Genomic DNA, 16,043 nt, shown 5'->3' with positions numbered 1-16,043 from the left:
TTGTCCCGGCGGTTATAATCCGCCAGGGCAGCGCTGCTTGCAGCGCTGCCTTGGGGATTATGACTCCCCTTCCCGCCAGCCTGTCCATGGCCCCATGGAAAGGCTGGCGGGAAGGGAAGTCACGGGGCCCCTGGGAGCCCCTGCACTGCCCATGCACTTGGCATGGGCAGTGCAGGGGCCCCAGGCACAGCCCCACCCTGCTTTTCACTGTTTCACGGCCGCAACACCGCTGGCTCCATTAGGAGCCGGCTGCAATGTTATGGCCGACATCCCCGCCGGCCCAGCAGGGATGTTGTAATGCGGCCACATAGTCGGCCGCTTGGCGGTTCAACCTTGGCAGGCAGCGGAGTAAAGAGTGCCTCTGTGTTGATTTGTGTCACTTTGAGTCTGTGCAAAGCCTCAGTGAATATGGGCTTACATCTTTCCAGGGCTCCCTTTGGTTCCCAGCCGAGCCATACTTTATTGTTCGATTTCAGATGCTCACTATCACGCCTACACTCACAAGAGCCTCTGAAACACACTTCCGCATAATACCTGAACATATAAAATGATAGTTTAATTTTTCAGAGAGCAACAATCTTATGCGAAATCGCAGACACCACTGTCAATGGCCTAGCTTTCCATGGTGCAGAAAGCGCAGTGGAACTGGTACCAAGGAATATGAGTAGCCCACTGTACCCTAAAAATTACTATTTTATTACCAAACTAAGGGGTGGGGGCTTATTTACCTTTCTAGCATCCGTGCTTCACAACTGAACACTGCGGACTGATAAACTCTTAAATACCAATACAAATCTCAGAGATCACGGACAACTCATCAAATATAGTACAGTTAAAACTACAAAATCAAAGAGAATTGTGCAATGCAGATATGAATTCAGAGCATGGCCTGAGGGGAGTGGTGTTGATGCATAGGGGTCGGACCAGGGCTTTAAGTGGGTCGGTCGTAAAAGTGAATTTGAATCGAGTCTTCATCGAGACCTTTGTTCATGACCTTAATTTCATAGACAAAATCAGTGATCGATTTTTTAACAACAGTAAACACCTTTAGCCTAATCCATGTACGTAATGCAGTATCTCTCTACATTTCACGTGATACTTAAATTTGCATTCCCTGAGTTTGTTCATTTTTTGTAGGTTTTGTGTTTTAGATTTTTGAAGCAACATAAAGCATACTGTTAACGGAGTCTCTTAAGGTGTCCGGATGAGGGTGGGCATTTATGAAGGGGGTCCATTGGCAGCTCTGGAGCTGAGGCTGATGGCGGTGCATGTTTCTCTCACTGCCTGTCAGTGGGTCATAAAGACCCTTATTGTTGAGCTATCGATAGCACCAACGGAGAGGTGTGTGGGTGGGTTCTGTGTTAGTGCGTTAAGTGGAGGAGGTGAGAGTGAAAAGACGTGTTGAAGAGAATTAAAATGACGTGTGAGATAGGCAGAAGGGGCGGAATGTTGTAGAGGGAACGACTGCAGGTGCAGGAAAGTGGTGTGAGAGGGACTTAAAGCGTGATTCAGACACTCAGAAGACCACTATCCGTCCACAGTTCTTAGTAAGGTTTAATTCACAATCTCATATTTTTTTTTTATTAAAACGTTTCCAGTTCTAATCATTCTTCACAGAATCACCATTGTTAACTTACTGATTTGATACAGTTAGGAGTTTACAACGCTAATAGCTCTAACTCGAGCAAAAGCGAGGCCCGTTGCTATTAGCTTTAGAAACTCCTAACCGGACTTTTCTTGCCACACACATTTTTTTTAAAACTCAGCGCGATTGCCCTATGTAAACCCCAGCGTGATCGCGCTGTGTTTTTTTTCTTTTCATTTGTCTGGCAAGAAAAGTCCAGTTAGGAGTTTACAATTCTAATAGCTGTAACTCGAGCAAATGGGAGACCCGTTGCGCGGATCAGCACACACGGGATGAAAACAATAATGTTTTTCACATGACTTAAGTTCTGAAAAATGTCTGGAATGTGCCGCTGGTAGAGGGCGGCACACATCAAAATGGAAACAGTTTGCTGCAATAAAAATGGGAAATAAGGATTTCAGTGAAGCACCGCTGGAAACGTACTCCTGCAAACTATGGGGGTCATTCTGACTTTGGTGGGCGGCGGAGGCCGCCCGCCAAAGTCCCGCCGTCAGAATACCGCTGCGCGGTCAAAAGAGCGCCGCAGTAATTCCAGAAGGCCGCCCGCCAGCCCAGCGGGAAACCCCCTTCCATAAGGATGCCGGCTCCGAATGGAGTGGAAGGGGTGCGACGGGTGCAGTTGCACCCGTCGCGATTTTCAGTGTGCTTGGCAGACACTGAAAATCTTGGTGGGGCCCTGTTAGGGGGCCCCTGCAGTGCCCATGCCATTGGCATGGGCACTGCAGGGGCCCCCAGGGGCCCCACGACACCCGTTACCGCCAGCCAGGTTCTGGCGGTCAAAACCGCCAGAACCAGGCTGGCGGTAAGGGGGTCGGAATCCCCATGGCGGCGCTGCCTGCAGCGCCGCAATGGAGGATTCCCTAGGGCAGCGGGAAACCGGCGGGACACCGCCGGTTTCCCGTTTCTGACTGCGGCTGTACCGCCGCGGTCAGAATGCCCATGGATGCACCGCCAGCCTGTTGGCGGTGCATCCGCGGTCCCCGGCCCTGGCGGTAGTCAACCGCCAGGGTCGGAATGACCCCCTATGTGTTCTCTGAAAATGCAAATGCCTTGGTGAAATGTGTGAATGTCCCTGGCATGATGCAATAGTCTCGTGTTTGGTCGAGTTAGAGCTCATAGCGTTGTAAATTACTGACCGGACTTTTATTGCCAGACAGACTGAAAATAACAAAAGGAAGAGAGCGAGGGTGAGCTGGCCCTAGAAAAGCCCCCCTCTGCTGTGGTTTATGTTTACAGAGGGAGCTGGTGGGGAGGTGGGACTGAACAAGCACCCACACCATTGAAGTGAAACAGGCAAATGCCAAAAAAAAGTCCCTTACAGAAGAGATAAACAGGACATAGCGTAATTAGACAGTAGTTTGTGCTGCTCCCAAAGTGAAAAAAAGGCAGGACAAAGAGGCAGAACTGACCACTAGCAAGCAAGGAATTTTGAAGGACACTGCAACTAACAAATCAGAACGCTGAAACTCACTCTATTGTATACTTTAGTATACAGCAGGCCGAACGCTAACGCTCAACCTAAAAATGGAATGTGAATGCAGAACCCCCACCCAGGTAACCAGAATCTGTAGAGGGGAGCTGGAGGAACTAGGGACCCCAAAAGGTAAGTACCACAGTGCCTCCCAGCGACCAGGAAGAAAGGAGTAAGTTACTGGTTTCTCCCCAAACCACCAAAAGGACTGAAAAGAAGAATAATGCACTACCCAAACAAGACTACAAGAAACCAGCAGTGGATTCTTGAAGACAAAGACCTGAAAAAGAAGGGGACCAAGTCCATAAGTTGCAGAAGTGTCCGGGTGTGGCAGGAGCCACTACTCATCCGTCTGTGTTTGCAGGAGTTGGTCGACGGAAGGACGAAGACCACCAGCAATGCAGCCCTGCAGTCGGTGAAGATTTCCTGGAGGTTGCAGTCGGCGTCCCATGCTGGCTGGAAGATTGCAGTCTGGCTGTGGCGTAGAAAAACCACGACCAAGCCTTGGTAAAGGCAAGAGTCAGGGTAGATGAAAAGTGGAGCTGCTGGAGACCAGCAAGGTCCAGGATGACTCAACCCACAGAGGGGAGTCCCAGGGGATCCTCAGCAAGGCAGTGGGTCCATAGAAGATGAGGTAGCCCTCACAGAAGACCCACTGGAAGAGGACCCAGGAATCGCAAAGAACCCATGCAGCACAACTGAATAAGGGCCCCACACCGCAAGAGAAGCACGCAGAGGACCGTGCATCACAGGGAAGAGTGCTGGGGGCTGGGGCTTCACAGAGCCTGACGATCCCTTGGAGGAGATGCCAACAAGCCATGGTAGCTGCAAGAGACTCAGTGCACAGTGGTACTGCCCTGTGTGGGAAGGCAAGGGCTTACTTTCACCAAAGTTGGACAGCTGGCATAGAAGACCAAGGGGACCACTACAGACCACCACCCGTGATACAGGATCCACGTAGCTCAGAAAGAGAGGAGATCCATGCAGCCAGTCATCGTTGCAGTTGGTGCCTGCAGATGCAGGGTGGTGACTCCTTCACTCCAAGGGAGCTTCCTTCTTCCTTCTCATGCAGACTGAAGACTTGCCGCCCTCAGAGGATGCACAGCCGTAGCAATGTTGCAGAAGCTGGAAGGAGCCATGGAAACAATGTTGCAAGCAGAGTCTTCGTCGTGGAGGCAGATTGTCGGTTCCTGGAGGGTCCATTTGCAGTTCCAGTGGCCAGAAGTCGAAGTAAACGATGCAGAAGAATCCTGCTGGAGTCTTGCTTGTCGAATCTAAGGACCCAGCTAAGAGGGAAACCCTAAATAGCTCTGGAAGGGGGATTGGTCACCTAGCCAGGTGACCACCTATCAGGAGGGGGCTCTGACCTCACCTTCCTGACCTTGCCACTCAAATGCTCCCAGAGGCCTCTGCCCACCTTGGATTCATGATGGCAGAATCAAGGGGCCCTCTAGAGGAGCTCTGGGCACCACTCTTGGTGTGGTGAGGGACAGGGGACTGGTCACTCCCCTTTCCATTGTCCAGTTTTGCGCAAGAGCAGGGACTGGAGGTCCCTGAACCAGTGCAGACTGGTTTATGGAAGGAGGGCACCAAATGTGTCCTTCAAGGCATACCAGTGGCTTGGGGAGGTGACACCTCCCAAGCCATGTAACACCTATTTCCTAAGGCAGAGGGTGTTATCCCCCCTCCCAAAGTAAATCCTTTGTTCTGCCTTCCTGGGCTTGAGCTGATCAAGCAGCAGGAGGTTAGTAACCTGTCTGAGCGGTGGCAACAGCTTGGGCTGCCCAGAAAACCCCAGAAAGCTGGTAGGAGCAATGCTGGTAGTTCTCTAAGGAGCCCCCAAGGTGCATGGAATCATACTTCCAGTACTGGCAACAGTATTGGGATATGATTCTGAAATAGTTGATACCAAACATGCCTAGGTTTGGAGTTACCATTATGTAGCTGCACATAGGTAGTGACCTATGTCCAGTACACGTGTAATAAGGCGTCCCTTCACTCACGAAGTCCATGAAAATGGGGCTGGAGTTTGTGGGGGCACCTCTACTCATGCAGGGGAGCCCTCACACACAGGTGCCTGCTCCCTGCCCTCTGGGCTGAGAGGGCGTACCTTACAGTGACCTAGTGCAGTGACCTGTAGTGAAAAGGGTGCATGCATCCTTTCACGCAGGCTGCAATGGCAGCCCTGCAGATACACTTTGCATGGGCTCCCCATGGGTGACATTATACATGCTGCAGCCCATGGGAGACACGTGGTGCCCCAATGCCCTGGGTACCTGGGTACCGTATACTAGGGACTTATATGGGGGCACCAGTATGCCAAATGTGGGGTATGTGTTGTTCGAGCAACCAAGTTTGAAGGTGCTGAACACAGTCAAAACATACTGAGAACAGGCAAAAAGTGGGGGTAACCATTCCAGAAAGAGGACATTTCCCTTATTTCTAGGTTTCTGAAGTCCCTATGTGCCCACAATGTTGTTGAACATTAGTTTCTGGAGCAAACGCCTGACACTATAAAAGTGATCAAGATGTGGTGATGTGAGTGGATATTCCCAGGGTCCTAGCTGAGGCAGAGAATGGGAAAGGGGACAGACCTGAGGAGGAGTAGATATAGCTGCAGGGCAGGAAAGAAATCTGTTTTCCTAGGGTCAATTTTAGGAAATTTAATGACCGCTGATTTTTAATGGTGGAAAGAGAAGCAACAATCTGGTTATGGAGAGAATCAGTAAAAGAGGAAAATGAGAAATGGATCTGGTAGTCGTCAGCACAGAAATTTTAAATAAAGCCAAAGGAAGACGTATTGGAAGATAAAGATACTATATGATGAAAACAATAATTGTGTAACAACTGAATCTTGAGTAACACCGTTGAGAACAGGATAAGGACAGATAGAAGCTCCATCCAGAAATGGAAAAGAAGCGATTGGTAAGGAAATAACTTACTTAAGAACAGAACTAGCAATCCCCCAAATACGCAGAGAATGAATACGAATAGTGATCCTTTAGGGTGAAAGCAACTGACACTGGTAGCTATGGCACAGTGCAGACAGTCTTAACTTAGAGAAAAATTACAAGTACTAAAAAAATAAAACACAATAAAAATCCCACACTAATTCATAGATATAGATTAATATTGAATAAACAAAATTTACACCAAAATGACAAAAATCCAATAAGGGGAACTAGAGATCAGATTTTTTTGGGATTTAACAGAAAAAGCACCGAGAAATATTAAAGCGCCAATGAGTAAGTAGTCACTGTTTACTGGTGACCAGGATCTATGTGCGATTTCCGGCTGACCTTGATGGAGTGTCGGTTCAATACACCAAGCAGTTTTGTCCCAGTCAAAGATTTTACCTCAGCACTTAGGGCCTGATTTAGATCTTGGCGATAATGGTCCCGCTGTTGGTTTTGCAACTGAAAACCCATCCGCCGCCATGATGGTTTGCCTGTAGGATTTAGATGTTGGTGGACCCATAGGCAATAGCCCACAGTCATCCTGCTGTTGCCTCCAAAAAGCTCCACCCGCGTCAACAGCACCATAGGGAAAAGTGGATGCAGGAGGGACTCCAACCACCTCTCCCGTCATGCAGGTTTGGATGTGTATTTCCGCCCAGCCAAATGTGGCGGTCCAACCTCCACACTTAAGTTGGCATATTGTGGGGAGAAATGAGGTAAAAATGTATTCCCCCCCACCCAATTCCACTTCTGTTTTCGACAGGACATGACTGAACAATTCCTTCCGTCGCTGCTGCTGACACTGACCCACGGAAAATACATGACCCCCTGTCGTCGGACTTGAAAGTAGGGAACCCATGTTGACAGGGTATGTTGGGTGGGCACTGCATGTGAAGTCAGGCCCACTGCAGCCATACACATGTCACAGTAGTTTTTAGAATTTCAATGACATACATATGTTGGGAACATGATTGCGTCACACACTGATGGGGACACACTGGTAGAACACTTATATTGCACACATATCATTGTGGTGTCAGTATTCATTGCCAAATGAATGCGGGCTCTACAGTGACGGTACAATCATTATTGTGAACTGTGTCCATGTGTGCTCATTGCAAGGGGACCTCTACTGGTAATGTTGTGCTGCCTGTTATGTATGTGGGTCAGTACGTGTATGTATATGCGTTTAGATTGGCTGGTTGAGGTGGAGAGGGTGATGTGGTTGTGTCTGTCTGTGTGCCACTTGCATATGGGTCCGATGTTGTTGTGTATGTGTGGTTGTGTATTGTGTTGCTGTGTGTAACATTCAGGTGAGTGTTGTGTGGCGGTCTTTGTCGTGATGTGTGTAGTTGTGCTTTGGTGTGAGTGTGTTTATGTAGCTGAGTGTGTAGTTGCGTTGTGGTTGTGTTTGTGTGTGGGTGCAGTGTCAATGGTGTGTGTATGTTGTCTCATGGTTGTATCACAGTGGGTGTTTTCAGCATGTATGGGTTGTGTGATGTTGGAACTGGCAATGGATTACACTGTTTGTATGGTGTGTTGAGTTGTGCGTCATGCAAAGGGACACTTGTGGCTAAGGTACAGTGTTTGTGTGTGACTTACCTCTATTCCATAGCCACTTCCTTGTACAATGCCCATTAGGTCCAGCAACGGCCTCCCTCCATCAGCAATCCGCTGGTATGACACCGCCTGCATAGCTGTAACATCTAAATATGGTTGGCGGGACCCTGTCTGCCTGACGGCTAGGTAGAACACTCGGTTGTGGTGGTCTTCGGCTCAGCCACACTACATCTAAATACGGTAGGCGGAACTCCGTCTACTTGACGGAGTACTCAGGTCCACCACCGACACAGCTTGGCAGTTACACCGTCAATCTCTAAATCAGGCCGTTAATCTTTGAAATGGAAGTCAAACTCCTCCGGTGGGGCAAGGTAGTAGTGTGTATCGGCAAAGTCCCTTCAAAGTCAGATGCGCATTTAAGAGAAGTCCAGCTGAAGTATTTGGTTTTGGTGGGAAAAGCTTCAAGCAGAAAAATTCAAATTTCATGCTAAAGGAAATCCACTCGCCAGCCTGATACTTTTAGCACCTTTGCCCAGTCAAGGTTTCTACCTGTGTACGTTGTCCCTTTTTTGGATTTTGGATTCTTCCAGTGGGACAAGTCAGCAGGCTGTATCCGCGAAGGTTGCACTGAAATAAGATAAGCTTTAAGTGATGGTCCACCAAACTGGTTTTTCAGGCAGCAAAAAGCTCAGATTGGGAAGAGGGCTTTAAAGATGTGTGGGGCATGGTCCCAGGCCGTACCAAAAGAAGTGTCAGGAATACAAATCATTTATACAGAGTTGAAGGGTATGGGCATAATGGACCTGGAAACTACCCTAGAAAAGTAGAGACTGACTTAGGCAGAAAGCCTGGCAAAGTATCGAGGGACACATTTAGCAAACACGATCTGGGTCATGTATGGGTGTAATGTGCCATGGATGTTAGATACACTCTCTAAAGATCTATACATTTGCGACAAACTGTAAGTCTCATGGCTGGGGAAGAATAGCAAGCATCAAGATTAATATTTTCCTGCAGCTGTTGTATCTTCTACAGACCATATCGCTGAGCCTCTCAGAGGAACCAATAACACAAATCCAATGTGTAGGAAGCTGGCTGTCTATGTAGGGTACCACTGTAAGGTTAAAATAATAGCCCTTCAAGCTCTCTTTTGTGCTAGTGGGGGCAAGCAGCTAGGTTTTTTAGAGGAGATTGTTAAGCCTTTATTGCACTCACAGAGCCAGTAAGTGAGATACACACAATAAAGATATCTGACACCAATTTATAAAATTCATATTTTTGCATGAATTTCGACACCAAGATCATCAGTAATGGGTGAGTACTTTTCAAGTTATCAATTTTTACTGTTTTCAAAAGTTGACACAGTGCAATTTTTGGGTGCGGTAATGTTAACCCATGGTGGAAAAACATGTACTGCCTTTGGGCACTTAACAGGAGCTTACAGGACTGTTCTCTGAGACTTAAGATGAGTGTGGGGCATGGTCCAAGGCCATACCAACAGGTCACTTCGGGCAGCTCTGATGTCCTGGTGCAGAGGTGTGTTACGGCGTCAGGTGTCCCATTCACTTCAATGGGGATCGGTCTGGTTTGGTCCCCTTCTCCTCAGGCCAGGACAGCGAGGTGCAGAGGTGTCCTGAGGTGTTGGGTTTTTGTCACCAGAGGCACTCGCGGTACAGAGGGCCTGCAGAAAGAGGCTGTAGGCGGCGACTGGGAGTCCAGTCCTGTCAAACCCAACAGTGGGCTTAACTCCAAAGCGTCTCAGGGCTCTGTAAGCACTATTGACTCCCTTGGACTCAGGCTGTGGAGCTCAGGTGCAGAGGTGCTTTGAGGCATTAGATTGCAGTGGTCAAAGACCTGCTATAGGTCCTGGCAACCTGGTGCAGAGGGGAAACAGGGCAGCGGGGCTACTCTCCTGAATGGTCTTATGGATCCTGACATCCCTCAACTGTAGGTCTGCTTTGGTGCTGTTGGAGTCCGGATTGGACCACCAACAAGCCTTGGATGCTGCAAGGGGTCCAGTACCCCAAGTATAGGCACAGGAAGCCTGTGGGAGGGGTCAGCATCTCAGGACTTTGGTAAAGTGGTGAGGCTGACCTCCTAGGCTCCAAACAATCTTTTCCTGTCTTGTTGTTCCCTCGGAGGGCCTGATGACTAATGCGACTGGGTACTGGACCTTGAAAATTATTGAGTTGCTGGGCAGCCCTCCAAGTGTTTTGAAGAGGGTATACAGCTCTCTGTGAAGTTGGTTCAGCAATTGTCGAAGCACAAGCAGCTGGGTAGGGTTTTGTGCCAATCTTTGGTATAGGGCTTCTGTTGTCGCTCTCTTCGGTCTGGCTTTGGTCTTCCTCGGTTCCTAGTAGCCAAGTCTTGACTTGATCTGCTTTGCTGGTGTCCAGGGGTCCCCTAATTACTCAATGTAGGTGGTGATAAGGGGCGTGAAGGGTAGTAGCCAATGGGTGACTTACCCTTGGGGTCACTACAACCCCTAGATGACCACTTTCTGTGGAGAGTGGGCATCACCCTATCCCAGAATTCCCAATTCCACTACACACAAAATGGTGGAATCCCCTATTTTGTGTCCACTTCAGACTGCTCCCCTCGGAGGGTGTGTCCAGCCAGCAAGTGCAACATGCCTCCTGTCTAACTTCCTGCCTTTCCTGGTGCCAGAGAGGCCTCAGTGCAGGGTGTGCGCCAGTCTCCGGGCTGTGGGAGGCTGCAGGGTCTTTGAAGTCCCAGACCTTGGTATGCAGATCTGCTAGCCATCCTGTTGACAGAGGTGATGAGCAGGCATTGTTTCTGACCTTGAGAGCAGAGGCCCTCCCGCCAGGGGGTCAGAAACTCATCTATGGTGAAAGGTGGGTCCAAACCAGTCAGCCAGTACATCAGAGGACAGGTAGGATTCAGGGGGCACCTCTAAGGTGCCCTTTGGGTGCATGTCATAATAATTCCACTACTGGTGACAGTATGGATTTATTAAGACGAGGTGTTTGATACCAAATACCACTATTTTCCGTGACGCCTTCATGTAGTTGGGTCACTCATGCTGACCAGTGTTCAGTACATGCTTTAAGATGAGTGCCCAGTCACTTGCAATGTCTAGGAATAGAACTAGACATCACTGGAGCATGCCTGCTCATGCATATATGTCCTTACTTGTATTCACTCTTAAGGCATACTGTATGGGTGACACATGTAATACATGCAGTGACTGACATAGCATACTATGAGTGTGCCACGTTGTGATTTCACTCAGGGCCTGCACCCTAACATGCACTCTGCAATGGCAGGCTAAGTGCAATGTGTATATGGGTCCCTTAGGTTGGCATAAGATTTGCTGCAGCCCTTGGGGACCCTCTTTAGTACCCATGCACTAGGTACCAGGGGTACCATTTACTAGAAACTGACAGGGGTGCTAAAGTCCTGGTCCAATGGTAAACAATTAGACATACCTTGTTTTAAGGATGGAGCACTAGCACTGAGTTCTGATTAACAGGCCTCAGTGCACTGTCAGAGCTGAAAACCAGCATCTAGTATTTCTAAAAGGGGGCAAAACATGGGTGGTGGCATCTGCAAAGAAGCTCAGTTTCCCACACAATGGAATAAAGCACAGAGGGTAGACAAAAAGGCAATGGATAACGGATCTAAGAGGGGTGGAGTTAGGACTGGATAACAGCAAGAATTTGCAATGCAATGGGTCTCGTGTTTGCTCAGGGTAGAGCTATTAGCGTTGTTCATTCCTAACTGGACTTTTCTTGCCACACAAACTGAAAATAAAAAGTAAAACGGTTGACATAAGTGAGCCGATTCAAAGTGCTGCCGTGAGGGCGAAGGGAGAGACAAAAGGAAAAAGAAGTTCGTTCGCAGTCAAAGTTATCGGCAAAAGTGCAATTATCCATGTAACAGGGTTGATGGCCAAGGTGGTAATGAACCACCCTATGGCGGGACAAACGTAAAGCGGTTGCCAACGAAAACAAAGTATTTTTGAAAGGCAAGGCCATGAACGAGTGATAGTGATGGGCGTTGTTAAAAGTCCAGATACATACTAACATGTCGGAAAAGCAGTCCTTCCACGCTGCTATGCTCGACCTAAAAACTAGGTTTATGCAGTACAATTATCTCCCACATAGGACTGGCACCGCTTCCTGTAAAAAAAAAATGCCCTTTTTGCAGGATCACCCCCACTTTTTGATGCTGGTTTAATGACTCTGCACAATGGGGCGCAGATGTCCACTGCCCAGTGTATGTGCTCTCTGACCTAAAAGCGTGTACAATTAGCAAGTCCTTGACAGGTATATTTAGCTTACTTATAAGTCCCTAGTATGTGGTACCCTGTGTACCCCAGGCCTGCAAGTTAAACGTCAATAGTGAACTGCAGCCCCTATTCTGCCACCACTAAAGTGAGAAGGCAAAGCAGGTCTTCAGGCCGGCCTATTCAGCATGAATGTGAACTTTTAAAGCTGCGAATTCGACCTGGCAAAACCGACCTCTTGCCAGGCATAAACCTTCCTTTTTATTGCGTATAAGTCCCCCTAAGGGTAGGCCTTAAATGCCCATAAGGCAGGAGTCATGGGATTTAAAAAGTATGTGTATTTAACTTTCACATGTCCTGGCAGTGAAAAATCTCCAAAGTCGTTTTGCACTGTGGGAAGACTGGCTCATCAGAGGAAAGCATTAGGTTACAATATGACACTTTATAATGTATAACGCCAGCTTGGGAATAGCAAAGGCTATAGGAGAAGGACTCAAATTAATAATAATTTAAAATCCAGCTGGTCGCAAAGTTGGATTTGAAATTACTATTTTGAAAATGTACTTTTCAAAAGTTGGCATTTCTCTGCCTAAAGTCTCTGGCAGTCCTTTCAGATGCCTGGCAGACTGCTGATGCTGTGAATTGCTCACAGGAAAAGGAACAAAAGAGCCCTGGCTGGGAGGAGTGTGACCTCCTCCTGACAGGGTGGCCAGGGTGATGTGGCCGCCAATTGCATCAGCTTTGAAAGGGCAGCCCCGGCCATAGGCAGATACAACTGCAATTCTCTAACTAGTCAGAGTAGCCCCAATGCTGGGGAGGGGAGACCCTGCCCAGAACTAGTTTTGCAGGAGGAGTTCCTCATTTCCCTAGACTCACCTCAGAGGAGTGCCCCTAACTCTGACTCAGGGATTGAAAATTCTTACATCTTGGGTAGAGTTAGAGTTGCCCATGGGAATTTTATTTCAGTGGCTCAGGAAGTCTTCCCCACCCACAAGCTAGTGTCAGGCGTAAAAGTGCCACCCGTGGCTACCTTCTTCAGATCACCCTCGGGACTTTGGAAAACAAAAGAACTGAATCTGCTGAACCAAAGGACTGCAGCTCTTTAGAAGGACTTAGCCTGTTGTTTTACATGAGGAGAGAAGCCTCAAAGGCTGCACATTCTCCTACTTGAACCCAGGACAGAAGAGTGAACGTCAAGCACTATTTGGTTAGCATCCTGTTAAGCTCCATCAACACTAAAGAAGCAAGAAGCCTGCAACAAAGAAGAGCCCAGCTGAGAAATTCCAATTGGTTTTGCCCTGGATCCCTGCTGGTGGCTTCTGGGAGATTCAGTTCTAACTTACGAAGTGGTGCCCAAAAGAATCAGAACCCATGGCTGGTGCAAGAATGTACTCTCTATCCCTCAAGATTGCAAATGTGGACACCTAGAAACTTTTTTCTTAACTTTTTCATAAAAGAACCATAGGCTGCCATGGGGCCACCACCGAACCGCAGCCGTCATTGTCGCATCGCCAGTCGGATTAAACTTTCTGGTTTGCTCTGCTGAAAGCAGCTTGGCTTCCAGAAAAGTTTGTAAGTCCCATGTAGAGGATTTCACTGGGACCAATACTGAGCAGCACCCCACCATCGCCAGGCCTTCTGTCGAATTCAGCTGCCATCCCAACCCACCGACAAGAAAAATCTTTCTGAAAAAAACTAAGTCAGAAGGTAAACTTTTCACTGCTCAAAGCTGGTCCCTGTTGCCACCCCACGCTCCATCGCTGCTCAATTTGAAGCCTGGTTCAACTGATTTGCACACAATTTCTCTTTGAGAGTGCAGCGCCCTTGTGCCCCTCTTCAGGAGTTTGTTTTCCTTTTCTGGCATTTGTAGTCAGTGGATATTCATAGGAAAGTGGCACATTTGTCTCTGCACCCACAGATGGCTGTCTGATCTAAAAATTTAAAACATATGCACTTGTTATGTCTCGGTGTTTCGTTTGCTTGAAGCTCCTCCCACCATCCAATAGTGCCCCCCACTCACCAGGTTATTATTCAGTTTAACTGAGTCTCCATGTTTGCAATCTATTGTCTCTTTGCAATGAGTCTTACCCATTATAAGGTAGCATTATAATATGAATTATGTTTTTTTTTATTTCAGGTTGCCCAGTTATCTCATCTGTTTTTACACTAACCATAAAACCAGAAGAGGAGAAACGAGAGGAAGAGAAGCGTTTACAGAAGACATGGACCTCAGGTGGGTGGGAACCGGGTGATGTTGATGCAACGATGGCAGCCAGTGAGTCAGTGGGACACAAAGACAGACAGAATAGGGATAAACCATAACCTCTCCAAGATTACCTCTGGTGACCATTACCTTAGCAAAATAGCATCTTTAATACCATTATTTCATTTGCCACTAGTCTGTGCACCATCACCTTGTGAAAAGGTAAATACATATTTAACATTATTTATTATAATTAAATTAATTTAAAGGGCTCCTGTAAGAAAGTACCCTCTTTCTTGTCATGTTTACCACCATGTTCTGCCTTTTGTCAGTGTGTTTGACTGTGTTCACTGGGATCCTGCTAACCAGGACCCCAGAGATTATGCTCTCTCCCTTCAAACTTGGTTACTTGAACCACATACACCCCACATTTGGCATACTGGTGCCCCTGGTACCCGTGTACCCAGGGCATTGGGGCACCAGGGGATCCCCATGGGCTGCAGCAGTTATTCTGTCACCCATGGGAGCCCATGCAAAATGTAACTGCAGGCCTGCCATTGCAGCCTGCGTGAAAAGGTGCATGCACCCTTTGACTGCTGGTCACTGCACCAGGTCACTGTAAGTCGCCCCTGTAGCAGGCCCTCCTAGCCCAGAGGACAGGGTGCAGGTATCTGTGTATGAGGGTACCCCTGCACTAGCAGAGGTGCCCCCATGAACTCTAGTTCCTTTTCCTGGATTTCGTGAGTGTTGGGACGCCATTTTATGGGTGTACTGGACATAGGTCACTACGCATGACCAGCAACATAATAATAACTCTGAACCTGGGCATGTTCCTTAACAAACATGCCGGAATCATACCCCAATACTGTTGTTATTATTGGAAGCATGATTCCGTGCACTCTGGGGGCTCCTCAGAAGACCCCAGCATTGCTCCGACCAGCCTACTGGGGTTTTCCGGGCAGCCCAAGCTGCTTCTACCCCTCAGACAGGTTTCTGCCCTCCTGCTGCTTGACCAGTTTACATTGATTTAATTCATACAAAAACAATTACACATTTTCATTACAAATTAATAACGTAGAAGTTACAAATTGTAATTAACTACAAATAATTACATACTTTTCACACTTTAGCTGTAGAGTTAGTGTTAGGGCAAAGAACACTCCATAACTGAATTTAAAATGGTTTAATAAAAAACTGAATATCTAATGTGAATACGGAGTGGGATCAGTGTTGGCCATTACTGATGAGAAATTGAGACAAGGTAGAAGTGGGAAGAGAATGGACGATGGGGCAATGCGGGATGATTAGTGTGAGGGAGACAGAGAGGGGTGGAGAAGGATACAGAGGGATACAGGCAAAGTGAGAAAGAGAGAGGCAAGGAGAGAGAAAAGGGGTTTTAAAAAGAAAGGTGAGAAAAGAAGAGAGGAAGAGGGAGCGAGGCAGAGAGGGGTTAGCAAAGTGATATTAATTCATGATAAAAGCATAGTTTTATTGTTCTAATCATAATAAATGCATCAGTACCATTTCTCTTAAAGGTGAGCGACATGTGACGGCTCCTGTATCAATGACTCTGAGAGATGAAGGAGACTCCCACCTGCAGGAGCTGCAAGAGCCTTTGGGGGAAAGCTCAGGTAGGAGTAACGAGACATTATTGAGAGGATCTTGAGTATATGAATCCCCTTAAAGGCTTACCAGTTCAACGTATTCTGCTTTTCTCCCATAAAAATGACATGCTTTCTGGTTGATAGATATTTCTGCAGATTCCCCACCTTAAACATATCCTCTCAGGTATCAAACTGCTCTCAGAAACGCCCAGTAGTAGCTCCTAAGTGCTGCAAGGTGGTGTCATACTGCTCTCATTTCATGTTTTTTTGTGTTTCATTAGCAACATCCGGAGCGCCTTCTCTGTGCTTGACGGTCAAAACTTTCCTTGACTTCAACGGTGACTGAGTCAAATT

At 47.7% G+C, this 16,043-nt stretch overlaps 1 protein-coding gene across 3 annotated transcripts in view; it reads left to right on the top strand.

Moving 5' to 3' along the window:
• LOC138258805 (zinc finger protein 567-like) overlaps positions 1-16,043 on the top strand; it is a 376,430-nt gene that overhangs the window by 128,799 nt on the left and 231,588 nt on the right. For all 3 annotated transcript variants that reach the window (XM_069206041.1, XM_069206040.1, XM_069206039.1), the window contains 2 exons: positions 14,020-14,115; positions 15,621-15,716. In XM_069206041.1, coding sequence (XP_069062142.1) covers positions 14,020-14,115; positions 15,621-15,716 — 192 coding nt within the window. The remainder of the gene's footprint in view (positions 1-14,019; positions 14,116-15,620; positions 15,717-16,043) is intronic.

Source organism: Pleurodeles waltl, chromosome 9, assembly GCF_031143425.1.
Source record: "Pleurodeles waltl isolate 20211129_DDA chromosome 9, aPleWal1.hap1.20221129, whole genome shotgun sequence".
NCBI classification, from domain to species: domain Eukaryota; kingdom Metazoa; phylum Chordata; class Amphibia; order Caudata; family Salamandridae; genus Pleurodeles; species Pleurodeles waltl.
The sequence above is the reverse complement of the archived record's forward strand: the minus strand, read 5'-3'. Positions and strand labels throughout refer to the sequence as shown.